The following is a 20,457-nucleotide window of genomic DNA, read 5'->3' as shown; positions in this document are numbered from 1 at the left end:
TGATTTTTGTTGGTAATAACTAGTAAATGATTATAAGGTATTTTGTGAATATAAATGTAAAAAAGTATTTTATAATACTGGAATGGAGAAGAGAGAAGGAGAAAGGGTTTCCATACTTGCACTGAATTTCAGCCCCTGACTATGTAGTAATTCCTGGAATGATGGTAGTCAGGACTCAGCCCCAAGCCCATTACCCTTGCTGACTGAAAATACAAAGTGATGGGTCCAGGCTTCCAAGAATATGTGATTGTCCTTGAGGGAATACTAAAATTAGCTCATATTCTATCCAAATTCTTATAAACCATTAATACTTTATAACAATTAATCTCCCTATGATTTCCCTATGTAAATCAACCATGAATGCGTGGTTCAGTACATTTACTATTGAAAGACTACCATGTAGAAAGAACCATAGCTCATTCTGGCCAAAACAAAATGGTTCAGTTTTACCATCCCTAAATTTGATCTACGTTTACATCTGTTTATAAAACCTGAGCATTTCCCCCCTCGACCTAATGCTTCAGTGCTCTCTTCTAATAAAAAAATCAATATATGCATCCAGCACTCATGAGTAACCCTATAATAATAAACAGAGTACATGCAATTGAAAAAAAGTAATTTCAGGAAAAAACTGATTAGGATTGTGGTCAACCACAGTCTTTCTTAAAAATAGAGGTTATGCAGTATTAGGAATATAATAATCCTTTTAATTTGATTATACCATTTTGAGAAACCCTTAGTTCTAATCTTTATTAAAATTACGTTTGGTGTTCTTTCCCTTCATACAATTAATAATGAAGTTAATCTAAAGAATTCTAAATTAAGATGTTTTAAAATTTCTGATTCAGTTCAGTTTTATAATTGTTTCTCTGGCTCTCTGTATTTGATCAATTCATAAAGGAATATTTGCATTCTAAATCATCAGTTTTATTTCAAATAATAAGTGAAAATATTTTATGGTAACAAGTGTATTTTTTTTTTTAGAGAAGCCTGTTTTCCTAGAAATATACTTGCTCTGTTTTGATGCTGCCTACTTTGAGTTGCTAATTTTCTAATTCATGAAATTTTTAGAAATTATGTTAGAAAATATGTTTCAAATTTGAATTCTTTATACCTTTGCAAGCACATCAGTTGCTTATGCAAAATAGGGAATATATACTTCTTATTATTCACTCTTTCCCTAATCTTTGATGGTTGCACTTTGATAAATAAATAGATCACCTAAGATTCAATAGGCCAATTGCAGCATATAATAGCTATTCAGAGGCAATTAAACTGCCTTTTTTCATGCCGGTTTGTGAGCCGCCCTTTCACAACCTTCAACTTGATTCGTGGTGATTCAAAATTAACTTAAAAGTCTTGTTTGCTGACAGCTTAAAGCTTAATTGACTGAAAGCCAAATAGAGTGTGTTCCGTATTCAGCACTAGGGCTATTGATAAAGCCATGTGTAAATTGCGTGTGGTGAAAGACAGCGATTGGGCCCCCTGTTCTTGTATTAGTCCACAACTTAGCATTGCTACACAGTCAGAATTGCTTTGTCAAGTCTTTTATCACACCAGGTTAACTCTCTCTGGAGTTCCTCCAGTGGCAGAGCAGTCCAGTATTGAGCTTCTACAATACAGTGGGGCCTGTAACTCTGTTACTTATTTGTGGTTTCATTTTTTTTTTCTTTAATATAGTATTGGCCTTTCATTTCTGAACAGGACTGTTGGTAGCGTATTTCAAGAAGCTACTGATTTTCTGTATTTCTCATTTTAGGAGAGAGCAGTGTGTATAGGTTTAGGGATTTTGGAAAATAAGAAAAACAAGTATCATGATATTGATTTGTCTCTCTTATGAAAATTAAATCTAGCCATTTTGAACATTTAATTAGGATAAGGAATGCATGCTTAATAGCCTCAAGTGTGTAATGTAAACTGTCACAGTACAGCAACAGTTATTGTCAGATGCTTTCAGTACTTTCATACCAAAAATATTTCAGTGATTATTGTACCTTTTAGGTATGGGCATTTCTTTTAAAAAATTGATATTTAAGGAATAAATGAGATAGATTATTAATATATTAGTATATTTTATAATTTCATAGTTATGCCTTTTAAAAAAAAGAAAGCCTTAGTAGATTCAGTTGTATAGAAAGGACGAGACAGTTTGCATAGAAATACGCATTAACCAATAATGAAAAATTCAGAAGCAAAACTGCAACAGTTTTCAGAAGCACTTTACTATTGTCACTTATTATGTTTATATACCTTGGAACTCTGTAGACTTTATTTTTTAATGTGAGCTTTTGATCTGATACTGATTTAATAACTTAAAAATGTAAGTTTACCGTGTAATGTGTTCTGAAGATATTTCACAAGTAATGCTAATGTTTCAGTTTGAGTTTTCTGGATCTGTGTGCAATGTATTTAAATATGTTTGTGATGAACTCTACTTTTTTTTTTTTTTTCTACTTTTTGTTTCTTAATTGTCTACAGTCAGCTTTTAAAGTCAGCATAGCAAATTCGGTACATTTTTTGAAAAATGTTCTCATTTACCTAATGTTGTCTATATTAATTAAATATTTGAAATGCAATAAAGCTTAAATTGCCTATTCTATATCCTTACAATTTAGTGTAGTCTTTTTTTTTAAGACATCCAAATGACAAATATAAAATAAAATCAATTTATAATTTTGATAGAAATAATAATGAAAATAATTTTTTTCATTGTGTAGTTCAGGATCTGTCTAATGGCATTACAAATATATTCTGCATCTTAAATATTTTCTTGCAGAAAATGTCTTTTTTATTTTAGTATCTTTTTATTTTAGCATCAGAGTTAGAAATGGGTATTGCTGTATCTCTTATTGATATTCTGGTAACCATGGCTATCTAATTTTACCTGCCTTCCAATTGATTTCCAATAAGAACCTAGTCTATTCATAAAGAATCAGGATAAGTTGTAACTTAGTTTCAAAATGACTATAATTTCAAATAGTGTGTTACTCCTGTATACTTTTCAATAAAATAGTAATCATGCTTCAAAATGTAAAATCCAGAAGAGTACTGGTTTTATTGAAGTTTCACCTATACCCAGTGAGATTTGAGAGCCAAGAATGAATTGCTTTTATTGATCATGTTTTTGTATTAACGGTTAATCTAACATATCTTTAAAGGCATGAATTATTTGGAAACAACATTTTGTTTCTTTTTCATAGTGTAATTGTTTAGTATATACAAAACAATTGTATTGGTATGAAGGGCAAATAAATTCCATTTCTTATTTTTACCTTTAAAACAAGAGGCTAAATTGAATTGTAAAGATAATAAGTCTACTTTGTTTTAAATTAATTAATTGTGATGATAAAAAAGCAAAGCTTATTACTTAAAATTTCAGAGAGATAGTATGGTATGTTGAAATATTGATTCCTTAGTCGGTAAGAGATTAGCAGTAAGAGATTCTTGGTACAGATTCTGAGAGCATTTTGTCAGGCCTTGCTGACTTTGCCAGCATTGTTTTGTAGATGAAAAAATGAGAATTTACCTGAGGTTCTAAAAGAGTTTACCTGTTTCAAGGAGGGCCAGGTCAGAGTCAGGTTCAGTGGTGCTAATTTTGTGTATGATAAATTTTTTTAAAATATTGCCTTTTCTGGCAAATTATGATAATTGTAAAACTTTGAGTTTTTATATATTAGTGCAAAACACTACTTTCAATTTTTTTGAGATTCAAGGCTCTTCTAGGAAAGTGTGACTAGTTTACATTCACAATATTCATGTTAACTTGGATATTCCCCTTTTCTCTTGTTACTTCCACATTATACTTGTACATAAGAAGGTGAGTTTTAGTTTTACTATTTTTCTTGCATTTTCCCAAAGAACTTTTTCCTTTGTAAAATTAGTGGACTGTTACTTTGTTTTTAGTTAACTATTTGATTATTTGGTACAACTATTGATGTACCTTAACCAGTAAAAGGAATGTCCATTTTATATTCGATAATATATTGAAAATGTGTCTCAATGCAGCATGTAAGGGAAAATGTGACCATCTGTGATGAGATTTGGTTTTATATTACCTTCTTTAACTTCTGAGCCTTAAAATGTTTTATAATTGAGATATAATATTATGATATTACATTTACCAAACTATCCAAATAATATTGCATTTGTTCATACCTTAGCAATTGAAACTTTATGTTGGGGTATTGATAAAAAAAAAAGTAAACATTATAAATCAAATAAGATGATAATTAGAATACTAGAAAGTTTCTAAATATTTTAGTTTGTATTCAGACAGTGTATATTTGGCATTTAAAGTACCTAAGAGCTAAAAGAATACTTTTTTGTATTTAGTTATCTAAATCCTCCTGGGAAAATATCAGATGTCATCCAGTTTAATAAAATGTCCATATAATATCATGACTCTCATTTAGGTTGAAATCTATATTAAAACTGAATGTGTTAAGTTGTAAAACTAAGGATGAGATCCTAGATATCTGGCCATATATTTTTATTTGAGCTTTTAAAAATGAAGAATGAATTAATGTCTTTCAGAAATGACATCTTCATTAATATTAGCTTGAAATTGAGAGGATTACTGTAATAACATACAAGAATTAACTTCTGATAAGTTCAGAGAAAATTACCTTGATCACCAAATTTATCCATATGATCTAATAACATTACTAAATACAGATCATTCTATATTATTTAATCTTTCAGGTAATAGAAGGTAAATGTATCTGAATTTTCTCTCCCTAGTTAATGATATCTAAAATAATGCACGGTACATTATAGTAGATATTCAGCAGCTGAGATGATCATATTTTGAAAGTGAGACATGAATAGCATTGATAAAAGAAGCATTATTTTAAAATAGATTCAGGATCAGGGCGCCTGGGTGGCTCAGTCGTTAAGCGTATGCTTTCGGCTCAGGTCATGATCCCAGGGTCCTGGGATCGAGCCCCGCATTGAGCTCCCTGCTCCGCGGGAAGCCTGCTTCTCCCTCTCCCACTCCCCCTGCTTGTGTTCCCTCTCTCGCTGTGTCTCTCTCTGTCAAATAAGTAAATAAAATCTTAAAAAATAATAAATAAATAAATAAATAAATAAATAAATAATAGAGTAGAGTCAGGATCAAAGCCAAGATTACTTCCTGATGAATTCTCTATTGTGATTAACTTGATTTTATTTGGCTTATATGTGATGCTGAATTATATATGATGCTGAATGGTAGGAAAGACATCAGGTTTTATTTGGATAGATCAGACAGGAAAGAGTTGATTGTTAACTCTGAGTTATGCCGTGTTATCCAAAAGAGACTGATCATTATGTTAATGTCCTTTTTACTAATCATTTGTATAAATTGCCCTCTAATCTAGTGGCAAATTATGGGTTAATATTTTGGGGTATTTTTTGATAAGACAGTGACCAGTAAACAGAGTGGTTGAAACATCCCTAAGTGCTAATGAGTACTTACTTGGTAGTCTATACTAATGCTTTAGTGGATGCTGAACAAGTTTAGATGTTAAGCTTTTTAGGAAGAGTGAATGATGGCTAATGATTATTTAATGACAGATCTCTGGACTGAAAGGCATTTAGCACTCAAAGTATACTGCAAAGCCTATTTCTCAAAGCTTCAGACAGGTTTATTTGGTCTCACCTTGAATAGAACAGTGCTGTATTGATTTCATTGGTGTGGATTTAAACACACTATCGGCTTAGAATAGCACTAGTATGCAGTAGAAAATGATTGTCTTAACCCTTATGGTGACTCTAAGCTATTCTCTGATATCACAACATGAACTCCAGAAATGATCATGAATTAATTTGCAGTATTTGGAATCCAGTATGTGAGTTTGGAAAACCTTTGTGCATGTGAGCTTATTGTAGACAGTAACTTTTAGTGGGACTTATGGAGAGGTAAGTAAAACTTAAGTTATATTTTTAATTAGTGTTTTCCTTCATATATTGTATTTGAAGAATTTCTCTTCTGTGGAAATTGTTGATGTTTTTATGGATGACATGCCAATTTTATTATCCTGTTGGATAATACATTATTTAAGTATTTGGTCTCTGAATGGTAATAATGTTTATGCTTAGTGCTTTGTATTTTTTTGGTATGTTTCATTTTATATATATATATATACACATTCATTCCATATGAAATCCACTTGAAACTAGTTACTTCATATGCTTGATACAATATCTCCCCCCCTTTTTTTTACATTTATTTTAGATAGCCCCAGTAGAAAATATATGTATCATTATTAGATACTATAGACTAAAACTTAGACTTTTTTCTAATTATAAATTTTGTTTGCTTTTATTTTTTTTGAGAAACATTTTTAATTATACAGGATTTGAAAATACCTAATAAAGATTCATCTTGGAGTAGCCGTCAAATATTAACTAGTTTCTGTGCAACATATGCTGACTTATAGGCCAATGAGGATTCTAGAGATCGATCTGGGATGATGTTGCTATGAGTGCCCACTCTCTTTCGTGCCCTTCACCTTGTCACTTGAACACTTAACCTGCTTGACCTTCCTTATCTATAAAATATGGATATTGGTTTATTTAGAAAAGCTCTATGATCCCCCTTTTTTTTCTCTAAAATTCCAGAATTTCCTAACAGTCATCTAGTCTTGGACCTAAGTGTTTTACACACTTTACTTCTGATTTGTTTTCTTTTCCTTTTAAATTCTTAATGGTATATTTTTTGTGAAAGAATTTGGAAAGTGACTATAGTGGACACATAACTGTCATTATAACAAATAGAGTATCAGTGGATATGTGAAGTACCCTAAGTAAGCAGGTGAAATTTATATGGACCTGATATTCTTTTGATTATTTAAAAGATGGACTTCGGGTTTTCCTATTGTTTTTTGTTTTCTAAATAGGGAACCTTTCCCTTGGACATTTTTTTAACCATAAGTAAATACTGTTTCTTATTATTTGAGTGCTTTGTAGAAATCAAAACATTGGATAAAGTATTAGAGAAATTAATCAGTTTCCCTTGTGCTAATAAGAGAAACCATTTTGAGAAAAATGATAGGCATGTGTTAAATTCTTGCTTCGGATTGTTTTCATCTGCCTGTGTTCAACCCTTCTGTGCTGTGTTATGACAGAGACTGGTGGTCTTGTGGGAGTGGTGGTGGTAGGAGTTCTCAGTAAATGTTATCGCCTCGTGATTTGATTCTCCTTTTTTTCCTTCCGAAAAGTCTCAGAGCAGTTAAGTTCAGTATGTGTCCACCTTTCATCAATACACATGATTTTCTAGGTTTTTACAAATGAAAGTATCTCTCTAGTCTTAATAAAAGATGAATCAAGATAAGATTATAAAACTATCTCTTTGCAACTCCTTAGTAACCTAATTACTTGAGCAAATCAGGCAGAATTTTGAGGAAATGATTAAGTGTTATCATATAGCAGAAACAGATTTTTTTAAAAACCAGTCTTTTAAAATAGTGTGACATCTTACAAACCAGAGTATCTGACTACATGCATATATAGGTTAAAATATTAAAATTTTCTTTTAGTGTTCATTTTAGGAGTAGTAGCTTTTTCAAATCCACAGTAGTAATAAATCAATGACTGATTTTCAGGATCTGTAGGCGTATGCACTTAGCTTTCTTTGGTTCAACACTGGAAGGACTGTGCAAAAATTCAAGGCTCAAGGACTGTTTCAATTTGATACGTACAAGATAGGCAACTCAGATCCAAGTTATAAATGGAATTAACTAATTAACTAATAGGAAATCATATGAAATAGGAAGAGAATATTAGTAAATTTAGTAAATTTTTACTTTTTTAAAAATATTTATTTATTTGTTTGTCAGAGAGCGGGAGAGAGAGCACAAGCAGGGGGAGTGGCAGGCAGAGGGAGAAGCAGACTTCCCGCTGAGCACGGAGCCTGACGCGGGACTCGATCCCAGGACCCCGGGATCATGCCCTGAGCCAAAGGCAGACGCTTAACCGACTGAACCGCCCAGGCGCCCCTAATTTAGTAAATTTTTAAATGGAAGAGAATATTAGTAAATTTTAATATCCTTATATGTATGTTTATTTGAGAAGAAATCATATAACCAGAAAAAGGGTCTGAGAAAAAGAAATTTGCCAAATAACAACTGCAGTCAATTTGGTAGACTAGTTATCTTCTTCATAAAATGAGGAAATGTAAAATAATTTAAAAATCATCTATAATAATTTCAAAGGCACATAATTCTTCTCTCTACATGTAGCTTAAAAATGATAAAAGCCTGAACATGTAACAAGATCAGAAGTGGCAATCCTGTTTAGCTGTCTAATAAATTCAAGCTTTCGATGTCTTTAAGCTCCCTGGAGCTACTTAGAAATCTCTTTGAAAAATGGGCCAAAATGTCTTTTACACATGTGCATATTCGAATATCTTAGGCTGTATAAATGGGCTACTTTTTCTCTAGGTTCTAGGCTACTAATGAGTGTACCCTGAACGGTTTGAGGCTATGGTTTATTTTGTCATTGGCTTTTAGACTTTTAGCACAAATGCTTAGTTTACTTTTGCTTGTCTTTTTCAAAGCTTTACTTTCTTGGTCATCTATTAATGTTATTAGTAAATTAAAAGTCCAAGTTGTCTATGACCTTTTTATTTCTCCTTTAAATTTCTTTTCTCATTTTATTTCTCCTTTAAATTTAAAAACATTTTTCCTTAATTTTTTTATTTGTTTAGTTCTTAGGAATTGTACCATATGTTAATCTATATCAAGTTTTAATATGCATAAAAAAGATAAATCTTACGTATTTCTGCTAGTTGTCAACTATGTTATTAAAATCTTTGCTATAAAACTTTGTTTGGGGCTTAACCACCATAGCTTTTCCCAGATCTGCTATTAACTTCAAAGGTCTGGCCATTAATTTCCACAGTATTGGAATTATGTTGCCCCTGACTATGCTCCATTATTTCTACTTAACAACTCACCTATAGTGAAGAAAACAAAAGGAAAAAAAATATAAGGTGATCATTTTTCAAAATCAGAGATTACATTATAATCTACTAAGAAAAAAAAAGCAAGAAATACCTTAGAGGTTCCAATTTACCTTTTAAAAATTGTAACTTTTGGTTACATGGCATTGCTTCATTATTGTGACCAAATGTATAATAATTCAGAAAAATGAATACTGCAAATACTTGTTTCAAAAGAGCAGATGTGCTTGTTAACTTCTCAAAGATGGAACAATTATCCCCTTTGATCTGGTTTTATATCACCGAGTTGATAAAGATAATTAACCTAGGTGAAAATAGTTTTTAAGCCAATCTAATAAATGGTTTGTCATTTATGAATAACAATGACCTCAGGTGTAACAGTCTATTTCTCACTGTGCTGTAATGCACAGGTGTGAAATTGTCATAGAATAGACCCTAACAGTGCCCCAAATATTAAGTCTCATGTGTGCCATTTGATCTCTTACAGAAACACATCATGTCTGCTGCAGTATTTTTATAGGTGAATCTCATTGCAAAAGGTGTCTTTTTCTGAACTTGAACTGTATGAGAATTTATGAGAATGATTTGCCATGTTTTCAGATGTCTATAACTTTATAAGCCACTAACCACTGTCTCTGAAATATTTCTTTCTTCGTGAAAAAGCTAATAATGGTCTTCTTAATGTTACAATTTATAGTTTTTAAAACTTGACATGTTATCTCTGATTCACCTTTGAAAGGTAAAGTGAACCTACAATTGAACATTATTCTTGGTAATTATTAACTACAAGATTTCTGACTACATAGATATTGTAGATTTCTGGAATTTTTTGAATCTCAATTTTCTCTCAGACTGAGAGTATTTGCACTAAAAGTAAAAACAAATTGACTTGTTAATGTTTAGGTAGAGGATGGAGAGGGGGAAATAAGATAATGCAGATCGTGGGGAAAAGGATATAGAACCTGTCTGTGTGAAGAATAAGAAATTGTAACAAGAATTATTTGAAAGTACAAGTTGCTTTCAAAGCCTAAGGGTTCTGCTTATCAAAATAATCAACATACCCCCAAATAATATTATGATTATTTTAACTTTCCCTTGAAAAAGAAAATCATTTTGGAGCATTCATTTATTTTGTTTTTATCTGATTTTGTGGAAGATGGGTTTTATGTATTTTGTCAAATGCACATACACATAATACATACATTTGCAAGAGGCATTATTTTAAAATGGCTTCATCAAAGCCGCAGCAGGAGATAATGTGCTTGCAGCACCTGTTGGGTTCCAGCAGGGGGCTATCTTGCATACATACAAATGAAGAGCATGTTTGTTTACTTTAGCTTTGGGGGGCCGGGGGGACACACAGTGTAGCAGCAACAAAAACAGGGAATGCCTCATAGATTTGGGGAGCAAATTCCATACCCCTCACCCCCAGTAGGTATGAGGAAAACACTGACAGATGGGTCAAAAGTAAACTAAAATGTTTTTAATGCAATGGAAGAAACCTATGTTGGTAAGAGAGGTGAATACTAAAAGTATTTTGCGGACATACACCTGCTTTGGTAATAATGTGGAAGTTAGTAAGTAAATGTTCAAGTGTCCCAGGATTGTCATTTTTAATCAGTTCATCTGTTTTCCTAAAGAAGCAGATCGGAAGATTCAGAAAACTTGCACGTTTTATTTACTTGCAGGCAGAAATTTACATGTTGGCCATGTAAACCATCTACAGTTTTAACTTTTTTCCATATCATCGAAATTAATTTGCCTTATTAAGTGAAAATTGCAGGTTTTGCAGTGCTCTAAGTTGTGCCAACAAATGAAAATAGTGTGCAATATTCATATAAAAGCACTTGGCTGAAGAAAAGGAACTTAATTACATTTACAATGGTATAGAACCACACATTCTCCTTATGAGCTTATGAAACCCAGATTCACCACCAAGAGAGTGAAGTCTTTGAGTCCCTTTTCACACATTGGATCGTCACCAATCTATGCCTTTTTGTGTTCCCATTTAACAAGTTCTTCTTTAAAGTATTTGACTAAGAATTGGGATATAATGGATAACTGAAATTTAATTAGTAGAATACTGTAGCGTTTTAAATTCTTTTAAAAACAAATTATTTCTAAAATGTACAAAGTATTAATATGAAAAGATTTTTGCTTAAAGATTCCCTCCTCTCCCCCCATTTAAAACTTACTTGGAATATTACTGTTACCTATGTGGTTAAAAGTTGACGTCTTTATGGCATTGTACTTTATCGGTCTTAAGCAACTCTTAAGAATTTCAAGTAGGTGTAGAAAATGTTCAGGCCAAATATATATGGAAACAATTTATACTGTGGAAACTCCACTGAGGATCATTTTCCTCATTATGATTCTAAAACATAGACAACACATTTTAATATCTCAAAAATGCAGTTCTGGCTCACTTAGATTTGAAATTTAATGTCCTGGTACACTGAGACTATTATGTACTTATATGCGTGTATATAATTATATATTCATAATGTGTGTATATGTATGCAAAATCAGTATATTTGATTAGCACCATGTAATGATTATTAAAAAGGCATATCTTAAAAATAAATTAATATTCCATTAGACAACCACATTTATCAAATTCAATAATAGACAGTTGAAGTTATTTTGTTTAAAGTACATCTAAAAGTCAGTTTGAACTCAGCTTGCTTTTGAAGATCCAGTTATTTAAATAGTTTCTATATGCTGCCCTTTAGTTTTCTGCTGTTGAGATATTGCAACATACTCTTTTCTGATCATTCAAATAGAATCCTACAGTTATTTATTAATATAGAAGATATATACCTTATTGAATACAATTTTTTTTTGCTTTCCGAGGCAGTACCTAGTAACAGCAGTTTATTTTTCTATACATATAATTCTAAAATAAATACTGAAAGAGTAAAGAAAAGCATTTAAAATTTAATTCTCATTTATCATGAATAAATAGATATTTCTGAATTTCTAAAGGGATGTTTTAGAATATTTTGAAATTTATACCAAATTTAGAAAATATTGATATCATTGTGAATGTCACTTGGACTCTATCATATGGCAGAAATTTCTAGCATAAAATTAGTATGCTAAACCAATCTGAATGTAATGTTTTGATTTAAAAAACCTTAATGATATGTTTGTGATACAATTTTAAGTATAGTCACGATTGTGAAGTGAACTACGTTTGAATTGAAATACATTACTTCATTAATTTTTACTAGAATTTTAAATATCAAACATATGTAAGTCATCTATGGGAAGCATTCCAATACTCGATCCTAAACAAAGAATCAGATTTTTGTAATGGTTTTTCCAGGTCAAAATCTCACTGTTCTTACACTATATTCTCAGAGTAGTAAATTGGTAGTATCTTCTTATCTAAGGCTTAATACCTAATACAATAACAGAGCTCCATTAATATATAGCTAATCGCAGATATAAAGTATCTGCTGGTAGTCCATCTCTCATAAAACCGCCGTTAGCCTTAATTCAAATCCATTGATTCCTATTCCAGTTAAAACTGAAGAACTTAATATGTCTTTTAATCCTTTTATTGTAAGCTAGGATAAAATTAATTTTACCCTGGAACTGCACAAAGCCAATTAACATGATCTTTAGAGTTATTTAGTAAAGTGCTTCAAACTGTTAAATTTATCTTGACCTCTTGGTTGCACTCTCTGACTGCTTTTTAAATGAGGCAATCAATATCTCACAGCCCTTTGAATAGCTTAAACTTCTCAAATATTTTACCTGTGTTCTAGTTAAGCTGTAAGTAAAGTGTTTACTCCTGTTCGTGTAAATCTAGAGTCAATTATGCTAAATCTAAAGACAATTATGTACTTTTGAGGAACACTGTATGAATTAAATGGTGGTTTTAATAAAAATCAAAGGCTCATATTTTGTTTAAAGAAACCCAATAATAAAGAAGCATATTATTTTTACACAAAACAAATATTCTATTTGCAACTTAAAATGTAGAACATTTATGTCCTTTACCACTGCATGCAGCTTCTGTTTTCCACACAGGGCTAGTCGAAGGTATTAATTTTCTTACTGTGATAGGGTGATCAACCGTCCTGTCAAGAAAATGGATCTCCATGTCACCCTTTAGCATGATTAAAAGGAGGCATGTCTCTGTGAAAAAATACCAAATTTTCGTGAGACAAATGAAACTGTAGAAAGGTCTACTTTTACAGAATTATTTTATTTTTAATATCTCAAAATCTCCCATTTGGTTGTCACTTCATAGGAAAACATTGCAGCTAATTGCATGTGTCTTGTATTATTTAAGAGCAAACCCAGGCAAAGCCAATAATTTTAAATATTTTCAAATCTGAAAAATTAAAGAATCAGAAACTGCTATGTGTTACTGTTGGAATAGTAGTAGGGATGGGCATCTGTACCTTATACAAGCACTAATCAGTCAGTGTCTCTTTTTAGGAAATCCTTTTCTTGCTCTTCTTTCCTTGTTAACAAAGAGCTATCATATTTTCAGATCTGAGTACTGATAAAAATTACATACCATAGAATTTTAGCATCAGTAGTATTAATAGCCAGTTGGACAGTGTTCTTATGAGCCTGTGCACATGCCAAACTTTAAATTACACCAAGTGATGTGCTTGACAGCTAATTAAGATTTCATATTTTGGCCACTTAGCAGAGAGCACCTGTTATGATTCTTTCTGTTAGCTTCAGGATACAATTTACAAAGGGCTGTTTTAAAGTACATTATTTAAAACTTACCTAAAATCTTAATTCCTTCCCGAGAAGTGGGAGTTAAGACAAGATTGAGGTAATTAAACAAAAGGAACATAGGGAAGGTGGGGGACCAGGGGTGGAGGCGGAGCTCTCCAAATGCCCCTGTTGTTTAATTTCCTACTGGAAGCAGCCCATGTGTGCTTCTGGGCCCCCCTCCCCCTTCAAGCAGTGGCCGTTGCACAGGCTGAACGGCTGGGGTCAATGCCTTGCCTATTGATCAGTATCCCTGCAGTCCCTTGCTCCAGCAGCTGCTTCATTGGCTTCTTTCAGGGCCTGCTTCAGTACATTAGAATAGAAATCCATAACCAGAGCTGTGCTCATCCAAGCAGGGGAAGAAACTAAATTAAATGGTATAAAACAATCTTGGATCAGGAGTTTGTGCCAATTCATCTTGATCTAAGATGTCACACCGGGCTCTCTGTCTGAGCACCTGGGCTAAAGGCAGCCATAGTGAAAATAGATGGAGCTGCGATCATTCATTTGTCAGCTAAGGAGCAAGGCAGCGGTTAGCAATTCCCTTCTGCAGAGGTCAGCTGACAGAACAATCAGTGCAACTGCAGAATAGAGCTTTCCTTTGAACTATTGTTATGGAGCATGCTCTTGCTGAGACATGGGGGGAGGGGAGCTTGATTTGCTTCCTGTTTCACGACTACTATGGAAAGAGTGAAATGTATACTGCATGAATCTAGCTGCAGCTGCGCAGAGCTCTGCCACTGTGTGTTCTTGTACTCAAAGTTGGGTTTAAATGCATGTACTGAGATACAGATTCTCAAACTGTTAAATATCACTTTCTCTAGAATTTGGGTTCATTTTCATCCTCCTAAACACAGAGGCAGTGGTTATTGATTTTGTTTCTTCTTAGTATGGTTAAGCTTGTAGGTTTCTCCCCCACTTTCGTTATTGGAACTATGACAGATCAGTGGCATACTTGGAATCTGTCATTGCACATACACACTAAGACTCTTGCTAATGTTTCTTTACTTTTAAAAAACTAGAAAAAAAAACATGAAGAGAGAGAATTGCATACTGTGGGATCTCATTAGAAGATATTTCTGAATGTTAAATATTTTTGAACATTTTAATTGAGGCTTTTTGTAAGAAATGTGAATTCATGAAATATGACTTATCCTGACCTTGGAAGTGATAAAATAATTTTATTAACGTTGGAGGAATATCCTTGTAAAGCAGCCTGCAAGTGGTTTGAAATATACTATTAAAAAATAAATTAGGGAAATTAGTAATAACTAAAATTTTATATGAAACCGTTACAACATTTTTAAAGATCAGTGTATTCTCTGTGGACTCATTTTGGCTTTTGTCTTTCTATACACTGCATGAAAACTAATGGCACATTTTCAGAACTTTTTTTTTTTAAACAAAGTATGATATGCAGAAGTTAAGAAACTACAGCAGCAACAACAAATCTTTTTTTTTGTACTCAGTTGAACCAAACTTTTATTTTCCAAATAAACTTTCATGCCTCTTTCTTACACAATTATTCCTTTCCAACTGTTAAATTCTTTGTAATATCCTGCCATTTCCTTTTCATAGGCTCAACTAGGTCTGCTTGCTCACATCCATTCTGCCTTTCAGCACAGCTAAGTAAATGCAATTTAAAGTTTATACTAAAAAGCTTTGCGCTCTAGGTGGTTTTTTTTATTAAGCTTCTAGAAAGGCCATACCTACCTACTTACCTTGAAAGGGTTTCTTTTGCTTTGTTTTATTCTTGTTTTAGTTAACTTTTGCTAAAATTATTACTAATTTTTACTATTTTACTTTTTGTTCTGATTTTATCTTAGTTAATTTTGTTAAGAACTTGAGGCATGACATCTAAAATCTGCAATGTTTCCATCAACTTAACCCAGGATTCACCATGGACCTTAAAGATATCCACTTCTCTGCATCTCCTATTTACATCCCCAAACCAAACTAATCTTAATCTCTCACTTTGATTTCTACGATATCCTTCTGAACTCCTAAATCTAATTATATCATTCTCTGGCTTAAATCCTACCTTGAGTATCTTCCTATTTTTTATAGAATAAGAATTGAAATGTGAATAGGATCTGTGATGCCATCTGCGGTCTGGCCCTTGCCTGCCTCCTTGCCTGTTTTCTATCTTTCTCTCACCTCCTAGGCTTCCAACCCAATTACCTCTCCTTGAAATAGAAGTCAACAAATTACTTCATGCTTTAGGTTCTTAAACATACCATTCTCTCAGTTCATAATCTTCTCATTGATTCTGTAACCTATTTCTGATTCTTATTTAGTAGCCTTTAAGTTCAAAGAGGACAGTGAACTTGCTTTTCACATCTCTTTTCACGTCTAGTATAATGCCATGAACACACCAGATCTTCAGTTCTTATATTGAGACCGAGTAACTGATGTCAGAATGAATGAATTTCTACCACCACTGGTACTTACTGTTTTTCACCTGATCATTGCAGGAGTCTTCTTTTGGTTCTACTAGATACATCTTGTTTTACTTCATAATCTGCCATCCTACTGCCACTATCATGATCTTTCTAACAGTGAATAAATCTGATAGCGCCACCTTATACAAAATTATTCAATACCTTACCATTAACCAAAAGTTAAAAGTCTTCAGCTTGCCCTGCAAAAGTCTCTCTTGATTTGGTGATACCCCTGTAGCCTCTTGTGTTGTCATTCCCTTGCCTTACCTCCAGTTAGTATAGAATGACAAATGAAGAGACAAAATAAAACAAAACATCTAAAAGCATTCAGAGGTCCCTGCTGTTAATTTCTTAGTTGGCATACTGAGCTCTGAGGGCCCTTTGCTATATTGATTTAATTAATATAGAGACAAAGTACTGAAAGGGCTCAGAGAAGCTGGATGGATGACTAGAAAGACTAGAAAGCTGACCTCCAATGAACATGTTTCCAGAAGTTCACTTTTTAAATTTCTCTGTACCAAATATATAGCCATGATGGATAAAATATACAAACAGAAAACCTGAAGAGCCATAGCTAGTCTCCAGAAAGATAGATATCTCTGTGGACAAGTAATAAAATAGAAATGATCTGGGCTGAAACCCTTAGCTCCTTTCCAGAAGTATGCTTTTGGCTCCTGTGAGCTAAAGAGGACTTAAAATATATCATGAATAAAGCTTAAAGCCAGGAGCTAGGCTATGGCTTTGCCATTTCTTGAAAGGACCCTGAAAGTATGTGAGTATATCACTACTCAGTTAAAATTGAAGTTGTGTTATTAAAGGAGAGGAAAATGGATGTTAACTCTGTGGCAACGTAAACCATAATAGGTTATGAAAATAAGTGAGTTGTGTTTATCCTAAGAACCTAGAAACAAAACAGGGGTGCTTAGATGACTCAGTGGGTGGAGAATGCAACTCTTGATCTCTGGGTTATGAATTCAAGCCTGTTGGGTGTAGAGTTTACTTAAAGATAAATAAATAAATAAACCTAGAAACAAAAAGAACTGATAGAAAACATAAAGTAGAAGGAGAAATAATAAAAATAACAACGAAGTTGGTAAAATAGAAATGAAATAAGATCAAAACCAGAGTACTTATTTTATTTTTTTAATTTTAGAGAAAGAGTGTGCGGGGGTGGTGGGTCATGGGCAGAGGGAGAAAGAATCTCAAGCAGACTGCCTGCTGAGTGTGGAGCCTAATACAGGGGCTTGATCTCATGACCCTGAGATCATGACCTGAACTGAAACCGAGAGTCAGATGCGCAACCAACTGAGCCACCCAGGTGCTCCACCAAAGTATTTTTTTTTAAATCTAGTAAAATATATATTTCTAGCAAAACTGATCAAGAAAAGCATGAAAAGTAATATTAGAGAAGGCACAAATAATATTTAGAAGGATCCATAGCAATGATACATTTGAAATACTTTCATCATAGAGAATACTGCAAATAATCTCACACCAATAAATTAAAAAAACTCAGATTAAATAGGTAATCCCTTTAAAACTGCAAGCTATCAGAAATGACTCAAGAATGGGCACCTGGGTGGCTCAGTCATTAGGCGTCTGCCTTCAGCTTGGGTCATGATCCCAGGGTCCTGGGATCAAGCCCTGCATCGGGCGCCCTGCTCCACAGGAAGCCTGTTTCTCCCACTCCCCCTGCTTGTGTTCCCTCCCTCGCTGTGCCTTTCTCTGCCAAATAAATAAATAAAATCTTTAAAAAAAAAAAAAAAAAAAGAAAGAAAGAAATGACTCAGGAAGAAATAGAAAACCAAACTGAGTAAGTAACTGCCAAACTGTTTTCTAAAGTAGTTGTACCTTTTTACATTTCTACCTGCACTGCATTCATTTTCTGTTCATACTTGACAGCACATTTTATAATCCTTTTTATTGCAGCCATTCTAGTGGATGCAAAGTGGTATCTCATTATGGTTTTGATTTGCATTTTCCTAATGACCAGTGATGTTAAGGATCTTTGATATGCATATTGGCCATTCATATATCATCATATGTCGAATATCTGTTCAAAGTGTTTACCCATTTTAAAAGTTGTGCTTTTTTATTATTGAGTTGTAAGAGTTCCTCATATATTCTGGATACAATCCTTTATAGATATACCATTGACAGTATTTTCTTTGAGTTTCTGCATGGTCTTTTTACTTTCTTGAATCTGTCATTTTAAGTGTAAAAGTTCGTAATATCAATGAAATCCAATTAAAGAAATTTTTTAAATTGCTTCTGCTTTTGGTATCTTATCTACGAAATCATTGCCTACCCCAAGATCATGAAGTTACATCTCTCTGTTTTCTTCTGCAAATTATTTTGTTTTGGCTTTTACATCTACTAGTACTGTGAATCTATTTTGAGTTGATTTTTTTGTGTAGTGAAATGTGGAAGCCCAAATTCATCCTTTTGCAGTTGGATAACCAGTCACCTCAGTGCCATTTGTTGAAAAGACTGTTCTTTCCTGAAAGAGTAATCTTGAAATTTTTTTTATTATTTTATGTCTTTTGTGTATTGATATTTTTTTAAATGTTTTGGTTTTCAGGTTGCTTATCAAGTATCCCACAAATGAAAAAGATTTCCACATCTTATGAGGAAAGACGGAAGCAAGCTACTGCTATTGTTTTACTAGGAGTAATAGGAGCTGAATTTGGTGCTGAAATTGAACCTCCTAAATTGTTGACCAGACCTCGAAGCTCTAGTCAAATTCCTGAGGGATTTGGCTTGACTAGTGGTGGATCCAACTACTCGCTGGCCAGACATACTTGTAAGTTATAAAATTCCTAATGCTGATTTTTAGTTTCAATACATATTTTTTGTTAACAAAACCTCAGAATACATATGCTGAGTTTTAGCCTCAACAGAATGCTGACATGCAGTCAGGAAGCAGTACAGTCTGTCTGGTACATCACCCTTTGGTTGTAGTACCCAAACTTTTTAAGATTTAAAACATGATCTTGAAAATGCTTTTCTTAACACATTTCTGATCTTTGTGTTTGCACATTTCAGTCAGGATTTTAGCGCAAACATCTAATTTCTAAAATAATTTCTATAAAACTATGCTTTATGTCCTGAATGTGGTTTGAAAAGTCAGGAGCAGGGATGGATTAGTTACAGTCAGAATTCAGAGAGCTTGTGTGGTCCTGCTGCCTTGTATTCTGTGCTTGGTATGTTAATACAGGTTACGGGTATTTTATAATGTCTTCTGGTAGTTCAGTGTTAGAACTCCTTTAGGTAAGGTCAAAATATTCCTACCATATTGCAAAATTATTTCTAACAAGTTCTGTCATTATAAGGACCAAATATAGTCCCACTGAATATATCACAAAGTATTCTTTATAGAACAAATTGCAATGCGCTTTGGGGTTTTGGGCCCTTTAGCAAGGGAAAAAGATATATGATGTGTTACTTTGCTAGTTACAACAGCAGGAAACTTCCCTGGCTCATTGTCACATACTTCTGCTGTGGAATCATGGAGCTGTATTAGTAGCTTTTATTATTAAAACCCTCCTATAGATTTAGCTGCCTGTCCCCACCCCTGCTTCTCTTTTTTTTTTTTTTTTTTTTTTAAGATTTTATTTATTTGCGAGAGAGAGAATGAGAGACAGAGAGCATGAGAGGGAGGAGGGTCAGAGGGAGAAGCAGACCCCCCACCGAGTAGGGAGCTCGATGCGGGACTCAATCCCAGGACTCCAGGATCATGACCTGAGCCGAAGGCAGTTGCTTAACCAACTGAGCCACCCAGGCGCCCCTTTTTTTTAAGATTCTTAATCAAATACTTATTAGTCATTGGTATTCTCCTGATCCCTATTTGACATTGAGAATCAGAGAGTAATAATGACAATACCACCACCAACAGCAATAAATAATTCTTTGAACACGATTTTAAGCTCTTTTACATACATTAACTCACTTAATCTTCATAATAACCCTATAAATTGGGCACCTTAGTTATCTCTATTTGACACATAAGGCTAACTGGGCACAGAGAGGTTTGGTGACCCTGGCTGAGATCATTCCTTAAGGAAATGGCAGGTTTTGTTTCAACACAGTCTTTTGGTGCCAGAGCTGGTGCTTTGACCATTCCACACACTGCTAGTGTTTAATGGCCCCTCCTTGAGAAGGGCTTACTGACTAACCTGTGCTATTAGTTCATAATTTAAGAAGAGTTTTCTGTCCCCTCATTTGATCCTTAAAAGAGAAATTAAGACTTCTTCAAAGTAGCTCAGCCAAAATGTAGTAAAATCTCAACTTGAACTCAAGCTTCTTGGGACCTGAAAACCCATGCCCTTTGCA

At 33.4% G+C, this 20,457-nt stretch overlaps 1 protein-coding gene across 2 annotated transcripts in view; it reads left to right on the top strand.

Annotated features, from left to right (window-relative positions):
• WDR7 (WD repeat domain 7) overlaps positions 1 to 20,457 on the top strand; it is a 347,094-nt gene that overhangs the window by 183,244 nt on the left and 143,393 nt on the right. For both annotated transcript variants that reach the window (XM_034995695.1, XM_034995694.1), the window contains one exon: positions 18,707 to 18,928. In XM_034995695.1, the coding sequence (XP_034851586.1) occupies positions 18,707 to 18,928 (222 nt within the window). The remainder of the gene's footprint in view (positions 1 to 18,706; positions 18,929 to 20,457) is intronic.

This window comes from Mirounga leonina, unplaced genomic scaffold (genome assembly GCF_011800145.1).
Source record: "Mirounga leonina isolate KUSES-001 unplaced genomic scaffold, KU_Mleo_1.0 Mir_93, whole genome shotgun sequence".
NCBI lineage: Eukaryota > Metazoa > Chordata > Mammalia > Carnivora > Phocidae > Mirounga > Mirounga leonina.
Note: the sequence above shows the minus strand (reverse complement) of the source record. Positions and strands in the feature narration are given on the sequence as shown.